Source organism: Corythoichthys intestinalis, chromosome 4, assembly GCF_030265065.1.
Source record: "Corythoichthys intestinalis isolate RoL2023-P3 chromosome 4, ASM3026506v1, whole genome shotgun sequence".
In the NCBI taxonomy this organism is placed as follows: Eukaryota; Metazoa; Chordata; class Actinopteri; order Syngnathiformes; family Syngnathidae; genus Corythoichthys; species Corythoichthys intestinalis.
The window spans coordinates 10,852,142-10,873,227 of record NC_080398.1 but is presented as its reverse complement, the minus strand read 5'-3'; the positions used below and the strand labels follow the sequence as shown (position 1 = coordinate 10,873,227).

General features: G+C 37.7%; 1 protein-coding gene across 1 annotated transcript in view; it reads left to right on the top strand.

The window, feature by feature from the left end:
• Positions 1–9,239: 9,239 nt before the first annotated feature.
• The window catches only part of rspo3 (R-spondin 3), a 31,155-nt gene continuing 19,308 nt past the window's right edge, over positions 9,240–21,086 (top strand). Inside the window, exon 1 of the mRNA XM_057835477.1 lies at positions 9,240–9,943. Coding sequence (XP_057691460.1) covers positions 9,844–9,943 — 100 coding nt within the window. The 5' untranslated portion in view covers positions 9,240–9,843. The remainder of the gene's footprint in view (positions 9,944–21,086) is intronic.

The window sequence follows — 21,086 nt, the reverse complement described above, 5'->3', positions numbered from 1 at the left end:
AAAGGTAACACCAGTTACTTTGCCAAGTAATGAATTACTCTTACCTTCAGGTAACTGAATTACTAACTCAATTACTTTTGGGAGAAGTAATTTGTAACTAATTAATTACTTTTTAAAAGTAAGATTAACAACACTGGTCATAAAGATAAAGTCTGCAGAATGAAAAGTGACGAAAGTGAAGATTTCATTCTGCCAATTTTGTTGCCAAACCTGCAACTATTGCTGATCACTTCTCAGAAATAGCAAAAGAAATGTCCTACTCAAAGATTGCATCGGTAAGTTAATTTGATCAATTGACCTTTTCAATTTATAATTGGACACACTAACGAACTATCTTCAAGTCAAACTGAATTGCGAGCTGAAGTGCCATGAAGTGCAGCATTCAAGACATGATATAAATTGCCAAAAGTGCTACATACAATTATAACAAACGTCACCGTTAAATTTTAGTAATCATGATGTAGCTGAAGATATTGTTCTTTGATTTCACCAGGTTATACCTATGTTACAATATTACCAATAAATTCATATTATTTTTAAAAATTTAGTTTTATTTTTGTTTCATAATGCATGTTATATACAACGTTGTAAGATTAGTTACCAATTTGTAAGGGCATACATCACTATTTGTAAGATTGCCAATGGTTGACAGGTATGGATGCCTAACCTAAATCCGATTGAAAATCTGTAGAAAGAGCTGAAACATGCCATTGCGAGAAAGCACCCTTCAAAACTAAGACACTTTGAGTAATTTGCTCTTGAAAAGTGGGCTAAAACACCAGCTGAGATGCGTTAAGATTCTCTTTCAAAGCTTAAACGTTGTTAGAATGCAGTGATTTCTTCTAAAGGTTCTGCAACTAAAAAGTTAGTTCATTTGATTTTTTATTTCTTAAAAATTATTTATACACCCATTTGTTATTTATTTTCTTTCTTTCTTTCAATAACAGGGGAGTAGCAACAATTTTAGGGACGTATTTGTGAGTGCGTATATATTTAAGACATTTGACTAATGAGGTTCCAGTAGATATCAACGATGTTGTGCTTGGGTATGAAATTAATAGTGTGTCTCTCAGGAAATTGCTCACTTGAAAAATTGAGCCCAGGCAATCTGGCTATTTTAATGTTAATACAAGAAATGTCTCCTGGGCTGTTTAGATTTGACCATGCGTTCTGTAAAACATTTTCATGATAAAGCAGATTTTCATAAGAGCTTTGCCAAGTCTATACAGTGCTATGGGTCTCTTTTCCAGTCTCTATAAGAGGGGGCCTGACAGAGGTCCCTGCAGAGCTGAACAATCTCAGTACAATGCTGGAGAGCAAAGGGGCCGCCCGATGTAAAGAAATGGTGAAAAGGTTTTTGTCATTGAGGAAAGGAAAAGAATCCCCATGCAGATTAATAATATAATCGAGAGTTTTGCCGCATACTTTGGAAATACATGGGAACTGCCTTGCTTGTTACCAGGCAACAACTGTTGGAAAAATATTCGGTGTTGCTCTAATGATTAAAAATTTCCTTGGTCTGCACATTTGATCCCCCACTGTGTAGTCTTTGTCTGTCTGTAGATTCATAAGCAACCAAAAGAGAGCCATAGAAGGGTTGAAATATATCAAGATTAGCTCTTAAAGTACGGCCGACTTTGCTTATTCACTTTTCCTCTAACTTTATAATGAATAGGTAGTAGACCCTGTAATTTTTGCAAAATGAGTTTAAAAAGAAGCATTAATACATTAGGATGTCCAAAAAAGGGTAAAACCATCAATGTGGTGGCTCAGTGTAAGTGCTTCTGTCGACTAGAAGAGGGAAGTAGTGTCAATGCTTCAAGAAAAATTTCAGACTCCTGACCCAATTAATCAGGCCTCCCAGATAGCAAAATAATAACTGGAGCAGGCATTGGCCAGATGTACTTCGCGTTTCGGCCCAATTTTGTAAAACGGATCCGACCCAGTGTCTTTTTGAACAATGGTCCAAACATGTAGGGAGTCATTTGCTGTATCAGCAACCAGTTTTGGGCCAGAACTGATCCAAAGTAGCAGACACTACATTAATGTATAGCACGGATTTGGCACACATGTTACCCAATGTAGGCCAGATTTGTATCTTTTTTTTTTTTTTTTTTTTTTTTTTTTTTTTTTTTTTTAAGATGCTCTGTTTGAATAATAGTATTCAAAGATTGAAACATTTCCAGCAACACGGATTAAATTTTTTCTCCTTCCATATGTTGTTATGCAACAAATGTGGAATTACTTGCAGACATGGTAAATCAATTTAAATCACCAGCCGTTTAATTAACACTCGGTTGAGTAATTTGTTTAGCAGTCAAGAAGTGACTTCAAAACGCAATTATGACTTTGAATAAAGCACTTACAATAAGAATTTCCATACGCTGAGATGACGTGTCGTGAATACTGCATGTTCTCCTGTTCAGTGTCGCAGTGGATGCCCGCCTTCAGGGTGCGCGCTGTTGTGACGTCACATGTCAACCGTTAAATTTCATATTTTTAGTGTGTTCGGTCTGCACGGTCCGCCCCGGACCTACCTATAATTTGGACTTTCAGATTGATGATACATTCAAACCTCAACTTAGTGACCTAAATTGTTTCTTTTTGCCTTCAACTGAATCGATTGAGATTCTTTCAGAAAGGTCTGAACAAGCTAAATTACATGAAATCTAGGCCACTTTCATAGGTGGCTTCAGAACTGACCTGCTAGATTATTCAGTCCAGGACCCAAAATAAGAATTCAAATGATGATGAACAAAGCAATAGAAAGAGAAAAGTGTTATGGCAAGAAAGCAAAATATTACAGCTGATTAAACACTTCAAAGGCGATTCAAGGAATCTTACCGTAATCAATGTGTTTGAGAATATTCCTTTTGAGATGGTCGAGAGTGGACAGAACCTGACCTCAATGACAGAGAAATATAAAAAGACTCAAAGGTTTTTAATGAGATGATTGATCCAACCAGTAGTTGGGGATAGATAACAGTTGTCCATTTTCCAATGAGCTGAATAATATGCTTGGTGAGAAACTAAGCATGTCTAGGCTGCTTGTGACTTTTGTTGTTATTATTATTCTGCATATGAGGGTCAATTTCGCTTTGCGCATGGTGTGGTTTGTCTTATTATTGATCTTCGACACATGAGTGTCATTTTAGAGTCTTCTTTATGTACAAAGACCTAATGTGACAAAACAATGGACTTCTGTGTTGAGACCTGTGGTCTGAACGTAGCCTATATGCCCTGCAATTAGGGTGCATTTTATCTTTGTTTTATTTTCTCTCAGTTTAATTCTGACAGTTATGTTTTTTTTTTTCTTTTCTTGTGTCATTCTCAAACATATTGGAATGAAGATCGTCATTAGATTATTATTCATTCAAGTGTGGTCTTGATGGTACTTTGACAGTGCAATCTTGAATGAGTGCATCACAAGTTTGACTCAAAAGCACGAGTTCCTGATTTAGATTCTGTAACGTGTAACAACATAAGCAATAACGTATGAAGCCAATGTTTGGAAAATGAGTTTTGATGACAGAATTCATGTGTATGCGATTGGTGCATATCAATGACTTTGTCGAGTCTGGCACTGATCCAGATTATGAGGATCAGGCTTGTAAGTCTCACGTTTGTTCACTGTTTTGATTGTTGTCTATGTTGGGAATAGGTACAACATGGGGGACGTTGTGGCAGCATTTTTTTATCAACACACAGACACATATAAGCACTAGCTTTGTCTTTTAACCTTCTCTCCAGACAACTTTGACCTGCATTGCCTCTGTATGTACAGCTGACATCTCTTGCTCAGGGTGATTATCTGTTCTTCACCACCATCTCAATCCCTCTTACTATGAAATGATCCCATCTATCATACCAGCAGACTTTGACATATGCACTCAGTATTATGGCTGCCCAACCACAAAACATCCACCTGTCTTATTCTTGTCTACATTAATCATATCATCTGTGCAAGCCATAACATTTCAAGAATCAATCATTATTTTCTTGAACTTCCAGATCCTTTATTTATGTGAACGTGTGTGTGTGTCTACATGCGTGTCTATTTTCATGCACCCTCTGCTGACCTGTTTATTAGCCTCAATGTTTGCTTCATGCTGAGGGAATGTGCGGGATTGCCAGGGGGATATCTGCAGCTTTATACCATGCAGCATCAGAGAGAGAGAAAAAAAGAAGCCCTTCTTGTGAGGCCGAGCCCAGTGAGGTGCGCGTTACCAGTGGTGGTCCACGTTGAGCCCGGGCTAACTCATAAGCTGGCAACATCACAGTGGCTCAAGACAGGCCATATCATCTGTGAATGGTATGAGTCATAGGCTGCAGAATGAATAGTTTGGAGGGCATGTGCGGGAACTTCTCTTTTTGCTAGGGCATGTTTTATACAATGTAGTGGAGGATTAAGAGCATCATTTTCTTGAGAAGGTTGAGATGCATGGATTTGTGAAATGTCATATGAATATAATAAATTGGACATCTAGTCTAAGCCTAGCAATGTTTAGTGTAATTAGTTTCAGATGGACTCTGAATCGGAACGTCTTAAATCCATATATGCCCCAGACTTGCCCTTTAAGAAGCTTTAAAGTTTAAACAGACATTTTCCCCAGACCTCCACTAAAATTGTTTTCCTGTTGCACTGCACTCCAAACGATTAATGCTGTCACTGAGACAAACGAATGATATGTATTATGATATTGCACATATTTTTACTGTCTCCTTCAATCATCAGAGGCAATGAATATTGATGAAATGTATACATTGGTTGTAATATTAGCTGTACTCAATCAACACAAAGCATTTCTATCTTATGTTACAGTTTGCATCTCATACAATATGTTGTGTATATGGGGCTGTAATATAAAGGCTTAAAAAGATTCAATGTTATCCAAATGTATTTTGTAAATGTATAAATTATTAATTCAAATAGACTTTAATTTTGTGACTTTCTGGGGGGAGTGGTGCATATGTTCCAATAATAGGTAAACTCAAAATAAGATTTTGGAATGACAGTCAATGAACTCAAGGATGAAAAAAAAAACCTTACGTAACCAACCATGACGCTATCCTGCTTTCAAATACTGTTACAAAGTGCACCAAAATTCGAACAGAATTATAAAAAGCACATTAAAACCAGTGTTGCACAGTAAATAACGGTGTTAGCGTATAACGGCGTTACTAACGCTATTTTTTTCAGTAGTGAGTAATCTAATTAAAACTTTTCTCTTCTTTGCAACGCCATTACCGTTACTGAGGATGTAAAGGCGTGCGTTACTGTACGTTGGTTGAATGACGCGAGAAAAGAGAAATGGACTTAGGAGAGAGCCGAGCGGGAATGGGGGGAGGTGGAAGGGAGTTGTGACGCCATTGCAATAATACCTGACTGTAGCCGATAGCCTCCAAACTACGGCCACATACAGTAGATATCGCATGTATATAGAACTAGATGCGAAATGGTGGCGGAAACTCAGTGCCGTTAGTCAACAGCCGCAGTAAACTTCTCAGAAAGGCTCTGTTGTAAAGAACCTTCCTAGTGAACCTAAGTAACTTTTTTATCTTAAATACTCCTAAATTGATAAAATCTTGACATGAATCTATCTTTAAATGATGAAACAGTTTTAAAACTTTCGTATGTCAAAAGTAGACGGAAGGCAACTAATACAATAATGGGAGCAATTTTAACAGCTTTAACAGTTCATTCACAACATTAAACGACTTCCAAACATAGCAAAGGTTACTATCTAGTTATCACAATATCCACAATACCCCATGTGTCTAGTTAAGTTTAGGGCAAAGAATTGGGCTAGGGCCATTGTGCCAAAACTCTTTGAATTTCCCATATGTGAATGTTTTACTTTTTTTTTTTTTTTTTTTTTTTGGGGGGGGGGGATACATGAAAAGCAAAACCAGTTACTTTGCCAAGTAACTAACTAGTGTTACATTCAGGTAACTGAGTAACTAACTCAATTACTTTTTGGGAGAAGTAATTTGTAACTGTAATTAATTACATTTTTAAAGTTAGGTGTGAGTGTGTGCGTGAATGGTTGTGTGTCTCCTTGTGCCCTGCGATTGGCTGGCAACCAATTCAGGGTGTCCCCTGCCTACTGCCCGAAGTTAGCTGGGATAGGCTCCAGCACCTCCGCGACCCTCGTGAGGAATAAGCGGCATGGAAAATGAATGAATGAATGAATGAATGAAGTAAGATGAACAACTCTGGTTATAAAATTGACTCTATTTTTTTGGTTTTTGTTTAAAATGATTTTGTTAAGTAAATGCATTGTCTTCAATAGTGACTTTTTATTTCTTCAAGAAACCAATGATAATGTTTGAGCTAGGTTAACTCTTTCTCTGCATCTTCATGTGCCCCTTCACCCCCAAAAATACTGCATGGTGTTTAGAGAAAGGAGCATCCACTCTTGTACAGAAGGGTTTAAGCACCTGCCCGACTTCATTTCCAGGTGTCGACTGATTCTCTCATCAGACTGGTCATGGATTGACCAAGTGACCTTAACCTTCTGCACCCAAGTGCCACATAAGTCACACACACCCAAACACACACATGTACCCACTCTGTTGGACAGACTTGTTCAGCTAAGACATAAAGAGCAGCATTGTTCCTCAACATCATTTATAGGAGACTGCTCAGGAGGTGAGAGGTGGGTGGGTCGGTGGTGGGGTCTCGCAACCTTGATCAGATTTCATAGCAACACAATAACATTTAATGTAATTTTTGCCTTGTAATAACAACATTTAATACATGCAAATCCCGTGTGTTATAAATTTCTCAATGTGTCCACTTGAATGTTCTACTGTATGTCCAAATAAATATACTGCGTTGTGTGCCTACAAAAATAATTCACACACAGTTTTGTGTACTACTTCGTAACACTCGTTATCATTATCAAGGATCAAATGTGGATTTAGAGCAGCAGGCTGAAAGGAGGTGAAAGGGTTTGAAACAATGAATCAGTCTCAGCTATGCTTGACTGTACTGTTTCTGGCTTAGAGCAGAGCTACCATGGAAGTAGTGCCATAAAGAAAATGACCACTGTGTTTGCATTGATTTCCTCGGCCCAGAGATGATGGAAAACCAGAAGCCACAGAGAAGAGAAGTACTGGACTCGTGTATACTTTTCTGCATACACATCCACCCACTAAAGACAAATGAGGATCCAGGGCCTCTCTTGACTGCTCTGCTCGGATTTCATTAAACAAGGAGGAATGTCAACGTCTCTGCATTTAAGCATATCTAAATGTGATTGTTGATTGAAGGTCTGGTGGCAGTAATGACTGATGATGTATTTATAGGTGCTCACTGTTATTATTCAAGGGGAAAGAATGCTGGATGTTTTCTCTCTTTTGCGTTTAGAGTTCAACAATACCAACAGAGTTGTAACTCTGCAAGGTCAAGTGCGAGTGCAAGTTGGCCACAATGTCTTGATACTCATTTGCTTCTGTGTGCTTTCATGGAGCTGACTCCCTCTAGAGGAGATGTGTACCATGTCACTGTTTCTTTGCTGCACAATTATGCTGTAATTGTTTAAGACTATAAAAGTTAAACTAAACTGCATCCAGTTTTGATGTTTATTATGTTATTTATTTCATTTACAGTAAGCATCCTTTCATTAATTTACAATATACAGCACTGTATATACAGTGCCAGTTAAATATTGTTATTTGAATGGCCTGGAGGCAAAGTCTTATAAAGTAATACAAGTGACATGTCAGAAAGGAAGGTTGTTGAAGTTTTCTCAATGTTATTTTTTAATTGGAAGTCCATGCCAAACTCAGGTACCCCAAAAAGGTCATGTATCAATTTGGAGATGGCAAAGTAGTATAAATAAAATCTATTGAGTTCGTTTGAAGTCGAAATCAGACATTGACGTTAACACAATTTAAATGTCATGTAAGTATGATATACCGTAATTTTCCGGACTATATGCTTCTACTTTTTTCCCTGACTTTGGATCCTGTGGCAAACTGTCCAGTGTGGCATATTTGTTGATTTATTTGGGTTAATAGGTAACACTTTCTTTGACACTGGCATCATAAGACTGCCATAAGACCATTATAATCATGACATGACAGTATCATGGGCATTAATGACATTTTGAATTATGTCACTAACTCCATTTATGTCCTGCTCGGATCTTTACATCCATTCAAAAAGTAAGATAATTTGCCGGATGACATAAAATGCCAGCTGTCATAAACATTCATGGCAGTTTCATGTCATAACTATAACAGTCTTATGACAGGCTTATGGCGTCAATGTCAAATAAAGTGTTACCAAATACCATAACTAGCAAAAAATGAAACAACTGGTACAGTGACTGAAAAAATAATTAGCACAGAACATGAATTTTGATTGTTATTTACATCTGTAGCGCTGCAATGCATGTTAGGAGGCCTGTTGGACAACAACAGTGTTGACAACAGGTGGCAGCAGTGGTTGACTTTCTCCCCTATGGCCAAATGAAGCTTCTTGGTGCAAAAGAGCTGTGCAGCCAATTGGTTCAACACTTCATGGTGGTTCATTTGATATTATGACAGTCTTATGATGCTGCTGTCAAATATTATGTTACTGGTTAATATCGTTTGGTGTAAATATCCCATAATACAGTGAGGACAGCTGCGGTTTATAGTCTAGTGCGGCTTATCGATGAACAAATGCCTTTTTCGTGTCACATTTGGCGGGTGGCGGCTTACAAAAATTATAGTAGTTAACTGGTTGGCAAAAAATGTTTAATTTTATGAGGCTGAAAAAATGCACTTTTACAGAAAAGTTACATAAGAGTAGCACCATAATTTTCACTTTTTGTTGCCAACAATCAAGTATTTTTCACAAAGCCTTTATTCAACCACGATCTAATATACTTAGATCAACATACTCGATCAGATTTCTGTAATAAGTGTCACAAGGTGATGCTATTGAAGAGGATAACTTTAAGTTTTACTTTCACTCTCTAATGATGCCAACACCGTAAAGCAAGGCATTACTTGCATGGTGGGAGGCAAGGGGCCCAGAGAAGCTGCAAACTCCTTCTCTCTGACACGGGGGGCATGCCCTTTATATAAACTTTAGAGGGGGGGAGGAGAGAGAGAGAGAGAGAGAGAGAGAGAGAGAGAGAGAGAGAGAGAGAGAGAGAGAGAGAGAGAGAGAGAGAGAGAGAGAGAGAGAGAGAGAGAGAGAGAGAGAGAGAGAGAGAGAGAAGGGGAAGAGAGGGGAGTGAATGACTCCTGCACGCAAAGCAGAAAAGCGCTGAAAGTGCGGAGATGTACTTTTTAGATTGGTCTGCCACTGAGAGGACGTGCGAGTTGGAGCTCACAACTTATTCCACCATTGTGCACTTATGAGCGGTTTGTCGGTGTTGTGTGTAGGTGCATTTTGTGACTTTTCATGTTGAATGAAAGGGGAGCCCATCCACGCGCCACCAGCACCAGGACGCACGGCGCGCCTCCACGCAGCGGCAGGAGCAAGAGGGGGCCACTTGTGTTATCCTAATGGATATAATATCTTAAACGCTTTCTGAGTCTTTGACCAGATGATATTTGTGCTTTTTATTTTGGGGGGACACCCTGGGATGCCTGACTTTTTATCTTTTTGGCTCCCTTTGCACATATGAAGTTCCTGTGCAGGATGTTACAGACCAAGCGGCCCAGGCATCATTGGGCCACTGTGCACTTTCATTACAACATATCACCACATTGTTGGGGGTATAGTTCTGTCTAAAAGGAGTCAAATACTACCCACCCTCTGCCACTGTCGAAAAGGAATTCTTTGACCCACCTTGGGTGAACATTGACATTGGCTTTTACCGGTCTCATCTTTGGGCTACTATGCAATTACAACTGATCTCCTTTGTTTTGATCATCTTGCACTGCATGGATTACACTGGATGTCAGCAGCACAGCACCTCCAGGCACCGGCAACGTAGACGTAAGAAAACAGGCACACACAATGTAACAGTATATATACTTATTACACCAACTTAATAAAAATGTTTATTTAAATCCTTGCACAAAATCCGTAACAAAAAATATTTATAATAATAACAACAATTATAACAATTAGTAGAAATAGTAGTATAGCAGTTTAATAATAGTTATAAGCAACGTTATTTATTTGCTGCTATTTGATTTTTGTTCTACATATATACCTCACTCAGTTCAAGCTATATCACAGTTTTATAGTATTCCATTTTCATCCCGTCGAGGTTCAGGCTGCAATAATTTACCGTACTTCATTTAGGTACATTGGTGGTAACATAAACAACAGTGTGTATGGGTCGCACCAAATAAACATTTAGACTTAAATAAATGGCTTAAAAAATAAACATTTAGATTTAAATAAATGGCTTAAAAGCCGTGTTATAAGGGTCTACCCATTTTTTCAGTACTGTATATTGGTTTAACTTAATTGGCTGTGTGTTAATTGTTGCGCTGTGTGTTGTGCATGATGATGATGCTGAGTATGCTGGTTCCAGTCGCTCCCTAGTGGCCACAATGGGCCAGACGGCGCTCCAGTCCAGTAGACTGAAACATGCCCTGACTAGTAGCCTACCTATTGTTTCAATTATATGACGTAATAACGCTTATGTGCTTGTTGTATGTCACATGCTATGATTTGATTGTTTTAAATAAAACTTCCTTTTCTAATCACATTACAAAACAAGATTGATTGATTGATTGATTGATTGATTGATTGATTGATTGATTGATTGATTGATTGATTGATTGATTGATTGATTGATTGATTGATTTAAACACATTCCCAGATAGAAAAATAAAATTGATAAAAAGAAAGTATTATCAACATGTCATATTCAGAGCAGTTTACATGTCCAAAGGAACTAAGAAGTAGAACTTCTTTAGTCCCAGCCCGTATTATTCACATTATGTCATCACTATTACATTATTTATATTGAATAATGTATAGAAAAAATAACGAAAAACTAAACACGTCGCTATAAAAATATACCAGATCTTTTTAAGTATTAGCGTAAACCATTATTCCAAATACACTTATGTGTATAAGAAAAAATATATATCTATACACAGGTATAACTAATATTTTCAACAAACTAAATTAATTTGGCCGGCAATCAATTCGGGATGCACCACGCCTACTGCCTGTAGTTAAATGGGATAGGCTCCAGCACTTCCATGACCCCCGTGAGGACAAGCTGCATGGAAGATGAATGAAGGAAGGAAGGAAGGAAGGAAGGAAGGAAGGAAGGAAGGAAGGAAGGAAGGAAGGAAGGAAGGAAGGAAGGAAGGAAGGAAGGAAGGAAGGAAGGAAGGAAGGAAGGAAGGAAGGAAGGAAGGAAGGAAGGAAGGAAGGAAGGAAGGAAGGATATATAAATTATAATAATATTATATATAATTATATATAATATATATAATTATATATATAATATAATAGATTCTTCAACAGTACATTTTGAAGCATAAATATAGCATATACATAGACACACATGCATATACATAGACACACATGCATATTGTGTGTTTATATATTATATGCATATTCAAATGTACTATGCTATATATCAGGGGTGGGCAAACTATTCCACAAAGGGCCGCAGTGGGTGCGGGTTTTTGTTGCAACCCATTAAGAGGATACCTTTTCACCAACCTGCTCTTTTACAAGTGCAATCAGTCGATTGCAGTCAGGTGCTTCTCATTTCTGCTGAAACCTCATTGGTTAAACTATCTGTGTTGGCTCAGTTGGAACAAAGACCAGGACCCACTGCGGCCCTCGAGGACCGGTTTGCCCACCCCTGCTATATATATATATATATATATATCAGGGGTCGCGTTAACCGGATATTTTCCGTCGTTGACCGGTTTTATAAAACGATGACGGAAAAAACTGAAGTCCGTCATTTTGACAGGTTGCAATTCACACCCCAGACCACAGGGTGGCGAGTGAGCATATTAATTAGCTATTGTCTCTCTTGATGCATGACGTCGTTGGCCTTACTCGGAAAAATGTCAAGGCAACTGAGTGTTTGCCTGGCACGGCCAGACTGTTCTCCCTGTATTTTTCAAACACTGAGAGAAAAGTCTGGGACACAGCCTCTTGAGTAGGTACAAAATCAATCGACAAATCAGATTTGTTCATTTGCGTGACGTATTCTTCACGAGCAACGTCATTCTTGTGCGCCGAAAGTCGTCTCTACAACAACACGGATGGCGGGAGAGCCAACAATATGTTCCAATCCGCGGTAAATTCAGTTTTAAATGAGCTAAAACACATCGACACGAGACATTGACAACAGTCTGTCTCGCGCTAGCCATGTTGAATAAACTCCGTTCTCCTCGTATGTTTACTTCCGCGCGCAAGTCCCTCGTCCTGCCCTCGTCGCTTTGCTAACGGCACGTCTGCCCATCGCTGATTGGTGCACTCCGCTGTCTGTTTGCCTCTTGTTAAGCTTGTTCGGACAGAATATTAATTAAAAATGAATGAAAACTAAATACTATTGAATATTTCATTATTATCATTTAAAAAATGTAAGTGACGGGTAAAAATAGATTATGACCGGATTTTTATGACACTGTCAGTCAAAATGACAGATAACGAAAAAGTCTAGCGCAACCTTTGATATATATATAAATATATATATGCGGAAAACACTGAGGTGACTTAAAGTTCTGCCCTGAGACCCCTAATTTGGCCAAATTTCAAAATTGTCCTTTATGCATGTGTGATACATAATTGGAAAGCTTAAAATCTCAATTTTCTGGGGGAATGAAACATTTGAACAGGATGGCATTTAAAAAATAATAATAATAAATTGAACAGCAAAACCCTAACTCGAGGTGAGAGCACGCAAGAGCATAATTAAAGACGCCATGATTTTAACGAGATATTATCGCGTACTTACCTCTTTTCGATCCAAAACCTCTATGTAGCATGTATCGCCGAGTGTCAAAACACAGCTGTGAATGGCCACAGCCAGATTTTGGGGGGATTTTATGGGTGAAACATGGTAATACAACAAGGGTCGCGATGCAGAAATCGCAGACATTAAGGCAGTGCTTCTCAATTATTTTCTGTGACGCCCCCCAAGGAAAACGTAAATGTTTCGCGCCCCCCCCCCAAACTCTCTGCCGCCACTGTAAATAGTATCATTTGTCCATAAATTTACTATTATAAATACCTGCCTAACATTGTGTCCTTTTTTCTCTAATAAAGAAAAAAAGTAACATAGATCAACTTATAATAAAGTATAACTTTATTAAAATTGTTTTGTTTGTAACAGAGAAGACTTGACGTGCATCAATTTGGCTGAATTTAAAAAAAAAAAAGTCACATCCAAACTGTAAAAAATACACTCAAGGTACATTTTTGACCATTTGATACAGAAATATAAAATGTAATAAAATCAGTAAACAATAACAAATTAAAATTGATTAGAAACATTCACTCATGAGGACAATATCCCAAAAAATTTGACCGAAAAAAAAAAACTGAATAAAAGAAAAAAGAGTGTCCTTCGACAGGACAGTTTTTATTTTTGCTGCTCACAGTACTTACCTCCTTAGCAATGGTGTGGAGTTATTTGCAATGAGCATGCTAACAATGCTCACTGGATTACTGATATAACACTGACAAAGCAGGACGATTGTTGGCAATATTCGGCACGTTTTCACTGAAAAACAATCAAGCGGCTTATCAATGAGATTGGGGTCTAATGTCTTTAAGTGGCGTCTTAATTGATTTGGCTTCTGGCTGTCCGCTATAATTATTTTTAGACACAGTAAACAGTGGTCTTTCCTCATCACCCACTATATTAAAAGTCAAAGCTAAAAGGCAAACAGCACGAAAAAAGCGCATTCTCGGCGGCCGAGGTAGAACCGTAGGTAAGGGCGGTCGTCGCGACGATCCCAAGCCGAAAATGGCACTTCTCGGGCGGCGACGTGAGAACCAGACAAGACAGTGGGTCGCTACGTGAGTCCTGTCAGAAAACGACTTTCGAAAACTGCGGTGGCACACTGCTCTTCATATCTGTTTTCTGTGTGTGCTGAGTGCTCTTCCTTAATTCAAAAATACTGCGCGCACTCTGAAAATGAGAGCGCCACTGCCACCTACTGAGTGGATGTGCAAGTACACTTTATTCCAGTACGGCAAAAAAAAAAAAAAAAAAAAAGCATGTTCCCCGAGGTCACATGCGCCCCCCCTGGCATCGCTCTGCGCGCGCCCCACTATTTGAGAAGTACTGCATTAAGGAGTGGTCAAGATTTTCATTTTCATATATTTACCCTTTTAAATGTTTATTTTTTTCAAATTTTTCTTTGTTTGGATCGATTATTTATCATCTAAAATATTGGGGAAAATGCGACAGTAATGAAAAAAATTCAATTGAGGGATAGTTATGAGGTAGATATCCGTGACTTTTTTACAGACGCAAATTTTTTCATTGTGACGTCATTTGTCTAAAATCAATTCATGATTCCAAGCTAAAAATGACAGACATTTCGAATAATAAATACAATTACTTACCTTCTTTTTATGGCTAGGTTGAAACAAAAGCGGTTGCACGACATACAGTATGCAAACGGGGGCTTCCAGGGTAAAACGGACAAATTAAAAATAGTTCGGGGGCTTCATGTGCCATGAATCTGCTATGGCAGCATATAGGCATATTGTTCTATCAAACACAACAGTTCTTTAAAATACAGAAGTTTATTTTAAAGAGGAGTGCAAGAACAGAAACTGCTTTTTCAGTCTTGTCTGTGTTTTCCGCCATATTTGTTTATGATTGCACCAGATTTGTATATTTTTAACACTATATTTGTAAGGCAGGTATAGGTAAGGTAGGTTAGAATAACCACGCTGATGAAGAAAATCTGATGGTATCACATTTATGAGAAGAATTCAAATGTTTGCTCTGTTAGAGCACAAGAACAACTCATCATGGATGGAATGCCCCATGTCCCGGGGGTTGAACAATGTGTGTCATCTCTCTAACCCTCTTCGTATAGACTGTAAAACAACAATTAATAGTGTATTTTTTCAATCCTTCTTACACCTACTTTATCACTAAGGGTCTCCAGATGTGTTATGTGACCAAAGCTGTTAGAGACAAGCTGATAACTGGAATATTCCATGTATTCCCCGCCAGCGTGGCAGAAAAGTGTGTCTGATCTACATTACAATAATAGGCCTTTGGAGTGATGTTTTTATCCCTGCCACCTGTGGTGGAATCCTCTCCCCACATATGTCTCATTTTCTTTACATCTCATTATTTAGCGTCGATTGGCTTTTCCCATCATAAGAAAGGATTTTTCGACCACCAAGAGCAAGTTTAGGAGGAAAATGGCTCTAGGTTTGACGGTGTACTGAAAACTGAGCTTCGAGGGGGTTGTATTTTCTTTTGGCAGCTTCAGTCATTCATTTAGTTCAGCTTTTGTGAGCTGAGCATGGCTTTCCAATGAACATGAAGCCTGGGAATGACTTCATAAAGCACCCGTGGAAAGGAATTGAAAAAGAAACCCCAGAATAATTCATGTAGAGACAATTTCAAAAACATAATTAGTACGGAGTCTGACATTTTTCTCTCCTAATTGGATACTTAACAGCCTGCATTTACTTTTCTGCTTCAAAACCTAATCACAGTAACACATTTGGTAACAAACTCAGAAGCAAATTATATAATCATAAAAATATTGCACTATATATTTAAAGTATGACTGGTAATGAAACTTTACATAAAACTAGATGCTCATTATGAAACCAAATGAACATCCTGTAATTGTTTCTGCTAAAATTATGAGTCATACACCTCGATTATTAAGATCAGTTCAAATGCCACTAATAAGTGCCTTTGAATGATATTGATTTGATAGATTTAAAAAAAACCCAAATAATTATGTATGAAGGACACAATTTTTGCCAATGTTGAGATGTGAGTTATGTATATGGTAGACACACACAATTTTAACATGATCTAAATAAAACTTGATCAGTGGGGTTCCCGAATACTATGAGATACAATCACAAAACTTTATGATACCACTGCATATTGCCTTTTGAGTGATAGACCTATAAGGGCATTTGACAAGGTGAGAATGTCTCAACATATAACACTCAAAATGCCAATATTCTTCACTTTGAACAATACTGGAGAGATAATCTGGGGTTGAAGAAGTAATGGCGTCACAGAATAAGGACAAGGCTGCGTTTCAAAAACAGTTTTAGTCGCCCTCGCTCACTTGCCCTCAGCGCTTGCCCTCTGGGAAATCCCCGCCACCATCTTAAGGGCTGTTCCATTTCTCTAAACAGCTGAAGTGAACTTAGTGAGATCGACCCTTGAGGGTTTAGTGATCGAGTCAACAACGATGGTCACTTCAGGGAGGTATACAGTATATCCCACACTGCATTACAGTTGTGCATGAAAAATATGTCAATGCGGTGCTGATAATGAAACTCAAACACCGACTGCTGTCAATATACCACCAAGGAAGAAGAAAATGAATTAAGGAGTCAACACGGTGCTTGAATGTTATCCCAATTGCCTTTCGAATTGCAAAATTTATTATTGTTGTTATTAAAAAAAAAAAAAAAAAAAAAAAAGAATTAGACTGTCCATGGTAGTTATGGCGGAACGTATACTGTAGAATCACAGAACTCCCAAAATTAAAAATAAACGAATAAATAAATTAATAAATAAATATAAAGAAAAATTAATGAATAAACAAATGAAAATATACCGGTAACAGTATATTTTGTCATTGACTTTTACTTTTGTCATTGAAAAACACAAACGGAAAAAACAATGGCAATTTTTCTTTCCTTTTCTATTTCACTTGTTAAATTTATTATTAAAACTCATGTCAACTAAATTTTAAAAAAGTAAATGTATTTAAACAACAAATCTGTTCATCAAATCAAATCATAAGATGCATACAAATAAATAAATAAATAATGAATTGCCCAAATAAAATTTGATAACCTATTCTTTTAATTCTGACAATTACCAGGTACCAACGTATTGAAATCAAGCGCAGAATACATCTCTGTCTTATTGACATGATTTGTCTGACCTGTGAGTGAACGAGGGCAAGTGTGTTCCATTTACAGGAGTATGAAACCTTTTGCAATTTCTCACCTTTCTGCATAAAATGTGATCTGATCTTTGTCAAAATCACACAGATGACAAAAAACGTGTCTGCTTTAACTAAAACCACCCAAGCATTTATAAGTTTTCATATTACAATAAGGAGAGTATGCAAACAATTACAGATGGGGGAAAAATAAGTAAGTGAACCATCACATTTACAATTTTGTGCCCCCCCCCCCCCCCCTTTTTTTTTGGGCAGCAATAACTTCCTGTAGCTGCAGATCGGTCTGGCACATCGATCAGGACGAATCTTGGCTCATTCTTCTCTACAAAAGTTCAGTCAGATTCCTGGGATGTCTAGCATGAATCGCTGTTGTTAGGTCATGCCACATCATCTCAATGGGGTTCATATCTGGACTTTGACTTGGCCACTTCACAACATGTATTTTGTTGTTCTGAAACCATTTTGAAGTTGATTTACTTCTGTGTTTTGGATCATTGCCTTTTTGCAGCATCCATCCTCTTTTTAGCTTCAACTGTCTAACAGCAGCTTTAAACCATTCATCAGTGATTGGGCACACACCTGACTTAAAATGTTTGGTAGAAACTGGTTTAAATTGCTCTTTAAGTCTCCTTAGGCAGAGTGTTCACTTACTTATTTTTTCCCCTTCTGTCAGTGTTTGCATGCTATCCTCATTAAAATATGAAAACCTATAAATGTTTGGGTGGTTTTAGTTAAAGCAGACACTGTATTTTCATCTGTGTGAGTTTGACAAAGATCAGATCGCATTTGATGGTGATTTTATGCAGAAATGTGACAAATACTTGAGAGAGATACTTTCTCATACCACTGTACCTCTTTCACTTACCCTCCGCCCTCCAAGTGGCCTCCGTGTGACGTCATAGCAAGGGCTAACGGCAAAAGAGCAAGGGCGACTCAAACGGTTTTGACGCAACCCAAGTCTCTAGAGGTCCAAAGGTAACCTGTCCCAAGTTTCCTGTCTGCAATTAACGGAAGTGAGGTTGGGGCTGAAATTATCACAGACTCCATCCTATTGACTACTTGACTTAAACATGATAATTGCTTATGAATATATATAGGGTACATTTTGAATAAATGTCATCTGTATGACATCCGCATCTTTATTTAAAACATTGACTGTTTTTGTTCATCCGTGTAATTGTGAGCTGTTTTATTAGCATGGGAATATCTTGGTATGTCTTCCAAAATATTACGGTCCAGATGGGTTTGTCAGTGTGAGGTGGAGGAAAACACAAATTCCTGAATCTTAAGACTTCTGGATTTTAGACAGGAACAGCTGGGCACAAGGCTGTACGATGTAGGAAAAAGTTTGTGAAGCAATTGTCGAGGCTGTTGAAATATTCCGAAATAACTCAAGGTTATAAGAGACATGAGCTCTTTCGCTGGCATTCCATTTATCTACAACTCGGTATTTGTGCGTGAGAGGACTGGGTCTCTTAGCTATCATGAACAATCTTTCAATATCAATGTCGTTATTGCATCTTTAAATTATACATTTGTTGTGCAATCAATTTACACCTAAAATAGTTGGCCTCCATTCACATAATGAATGAATGCATATGTACATGTATGAATACATTAACCGTATAATTATAACTACTATTTATCCAACCATAATTGGGAATAAAAATTTAAAAAATCCCGAAATATCAAATTCAATTTACTGCAAACAACCTGCTCACAATATTTGTGTAAACCAATTTCAATTATTTGTGTTTATTGGTTAATAGGAAGCTACTGTTATGTTTATCCTCAAATTTTAGAAGCTATTTTGTTGAACTGTGGATGTATTATTTTTGACACACTTTGGATTTCAGAATGAAACAGACGTACTTATATTGTATGTAAACAGGAGCGGACATAATGTATCACTGTGGTCATTCTGTGTAAGATTCTTGACATTAAACTGAGAAAACCCATTATACAGAAATTCATATTTTGTAATTCAACAAACACTTAAAGGGAGATATTTTGTAAAAAGCCAAAATTGAATACGCCAACTGACCACGACATTGGTGACACCTGTTGCATAACAGTAGTGTGCACCCCTTTTCATGCCCCTCTCAAGTCCAAAATAGAGAGTACAGTGGTATGAAAAAGTATCTGAACCTTTTGAAATTTCTTACATTTCTGCATACACTCAACATCAAATGTAATCTGATCTTTGTCAAAATCACACAAATGTTAAAACAGTGTCTGCTTTAAGTAAAACCACCAAAACATATATAGGTTTTCATATTTTAATGAGGATAGCATGCAAACAATGACAGAAGGGGGAAAATAAGTAAGTGAATTCTCTGCCTAAGCAGACATAAAGAGCAATAGAAACCAAATTTTTACCAAACAATTTAAGTCAAGTGTGTGCCCAATCACTGATGAGTGGTTTAAAGCCGCCCTGCCCACTATAAAACACACACCTGGTAAGAATTGTCTCGATGAGAAGCATTCTGATGTGCATCATGGCTCGGTCAAAAGAGCTGTCTGAAGACCTGCCATCAAGGATTGTTGATTCGTATAAAGCTGGGAAAGTATACAAAATCATCTCTAAAAGTCTGGATGCTCATCAATCGACAGTCAGAGAAGTCTACCAATGGAGAGAGTTTGGCACTGTTGCTTCTCTCCCAAGGAGTGGCTATCCACCAAAGATGACGCCATTAGTTCAGTGCAGAATACTCAGAGAGGTTTTTTTTTTTTTTTTTTTAAACCTAGAGTGTCTGCTAAAGATTTACAAAAACCACTGGCACAATCCAATATCTCTGTGTACACATCAACTACTGTATACTGTATATAAAACTATGGCCAGGATTGTTGTTCATGGGAGGACTACACGGAAGAAGCCACTGCTGTCTAAAAAAAAAAAAAAAAAATCATTGTTGCTTGTTTAATGTTCTCAAAAAGGCACTTGGACACTCCACAGAAGTTATGGCAAAAATATTATGTCGACTGATAAAACCAAAGTTGAATTGTTTGGAAGTAACACACAACATCATGTGTGGAGGAATAATGGAACAGCTCACCAACATCAACACCTCATTCCCACCGTGAAACATGGTGGAGGGGGCATCATGATTTTTGGGGTCTTTGCTGCCTAAGGGCCTGGACAACTTGCAATCTTTAATGGAAGAATGAATTCAAAGGTTTTGCAGGAAAACCTGAGGCTGTCTGTCAGACAGTTGAAGCTAAAAAGAGGATGGATGCTGCTACAAGACAATGATCCAAAACACAGAAGTAAATCAATTTCAGAATGGTTTCAGAAGAACAAAATACATGTTCTGGAGTGGCCAAGTCAAAGTCCAGACTTGAACCCTATTAAGATGCTTTGGCATGACCTAAGGACAGCGATTCACGCCAGACATCCCAGGAATCTGACTGAACTACAGAAATTTTTTAGAGAAGAATGGGCCAAGATTAGTTCTGATGGATGTGCCAGACTGATTTGCAGTTATTGGTGCCAAAGGGGGCCACAAATATTAAATGTGATGATTCACTTACTTATTTTTCCCCATTCTGTCATTGTTTGCGTACTATCCTCATTAAAATATGAAAACCTATAAATGTTTGGGTAGTTTTAGTTAAAGCTGACACTGTTTTTTCATTTGTGTGATTTTGACAAAGACCAGATCACATTTGATGGTGATTTTGTGCAGAAATGTGAGAAATTCCAAAACGTTCAGATACATTTTCCAACTACTGTAAGTTGATTATGATGAATCAAATCAACTAATTCCCTTGAATATGGATCAGAGGCGTAGATCGTAGAATTTTTCACTTAATTTTCTAAAACAAAGACAGTTGAGGACCATCTACTGAATGGGCAATTTCAGAGTGCACACTATTGATTGTAGAAATGTCTCTCAGTGTCAGGCAAACTATCATAAAAAGTGAGCGCTTGACAAACATTTGCATTCTAGCTGCAGTTTCTTCCGCCATATTACATTTACCTTTAAATGAGCCTTTAAACTAAAATTCAA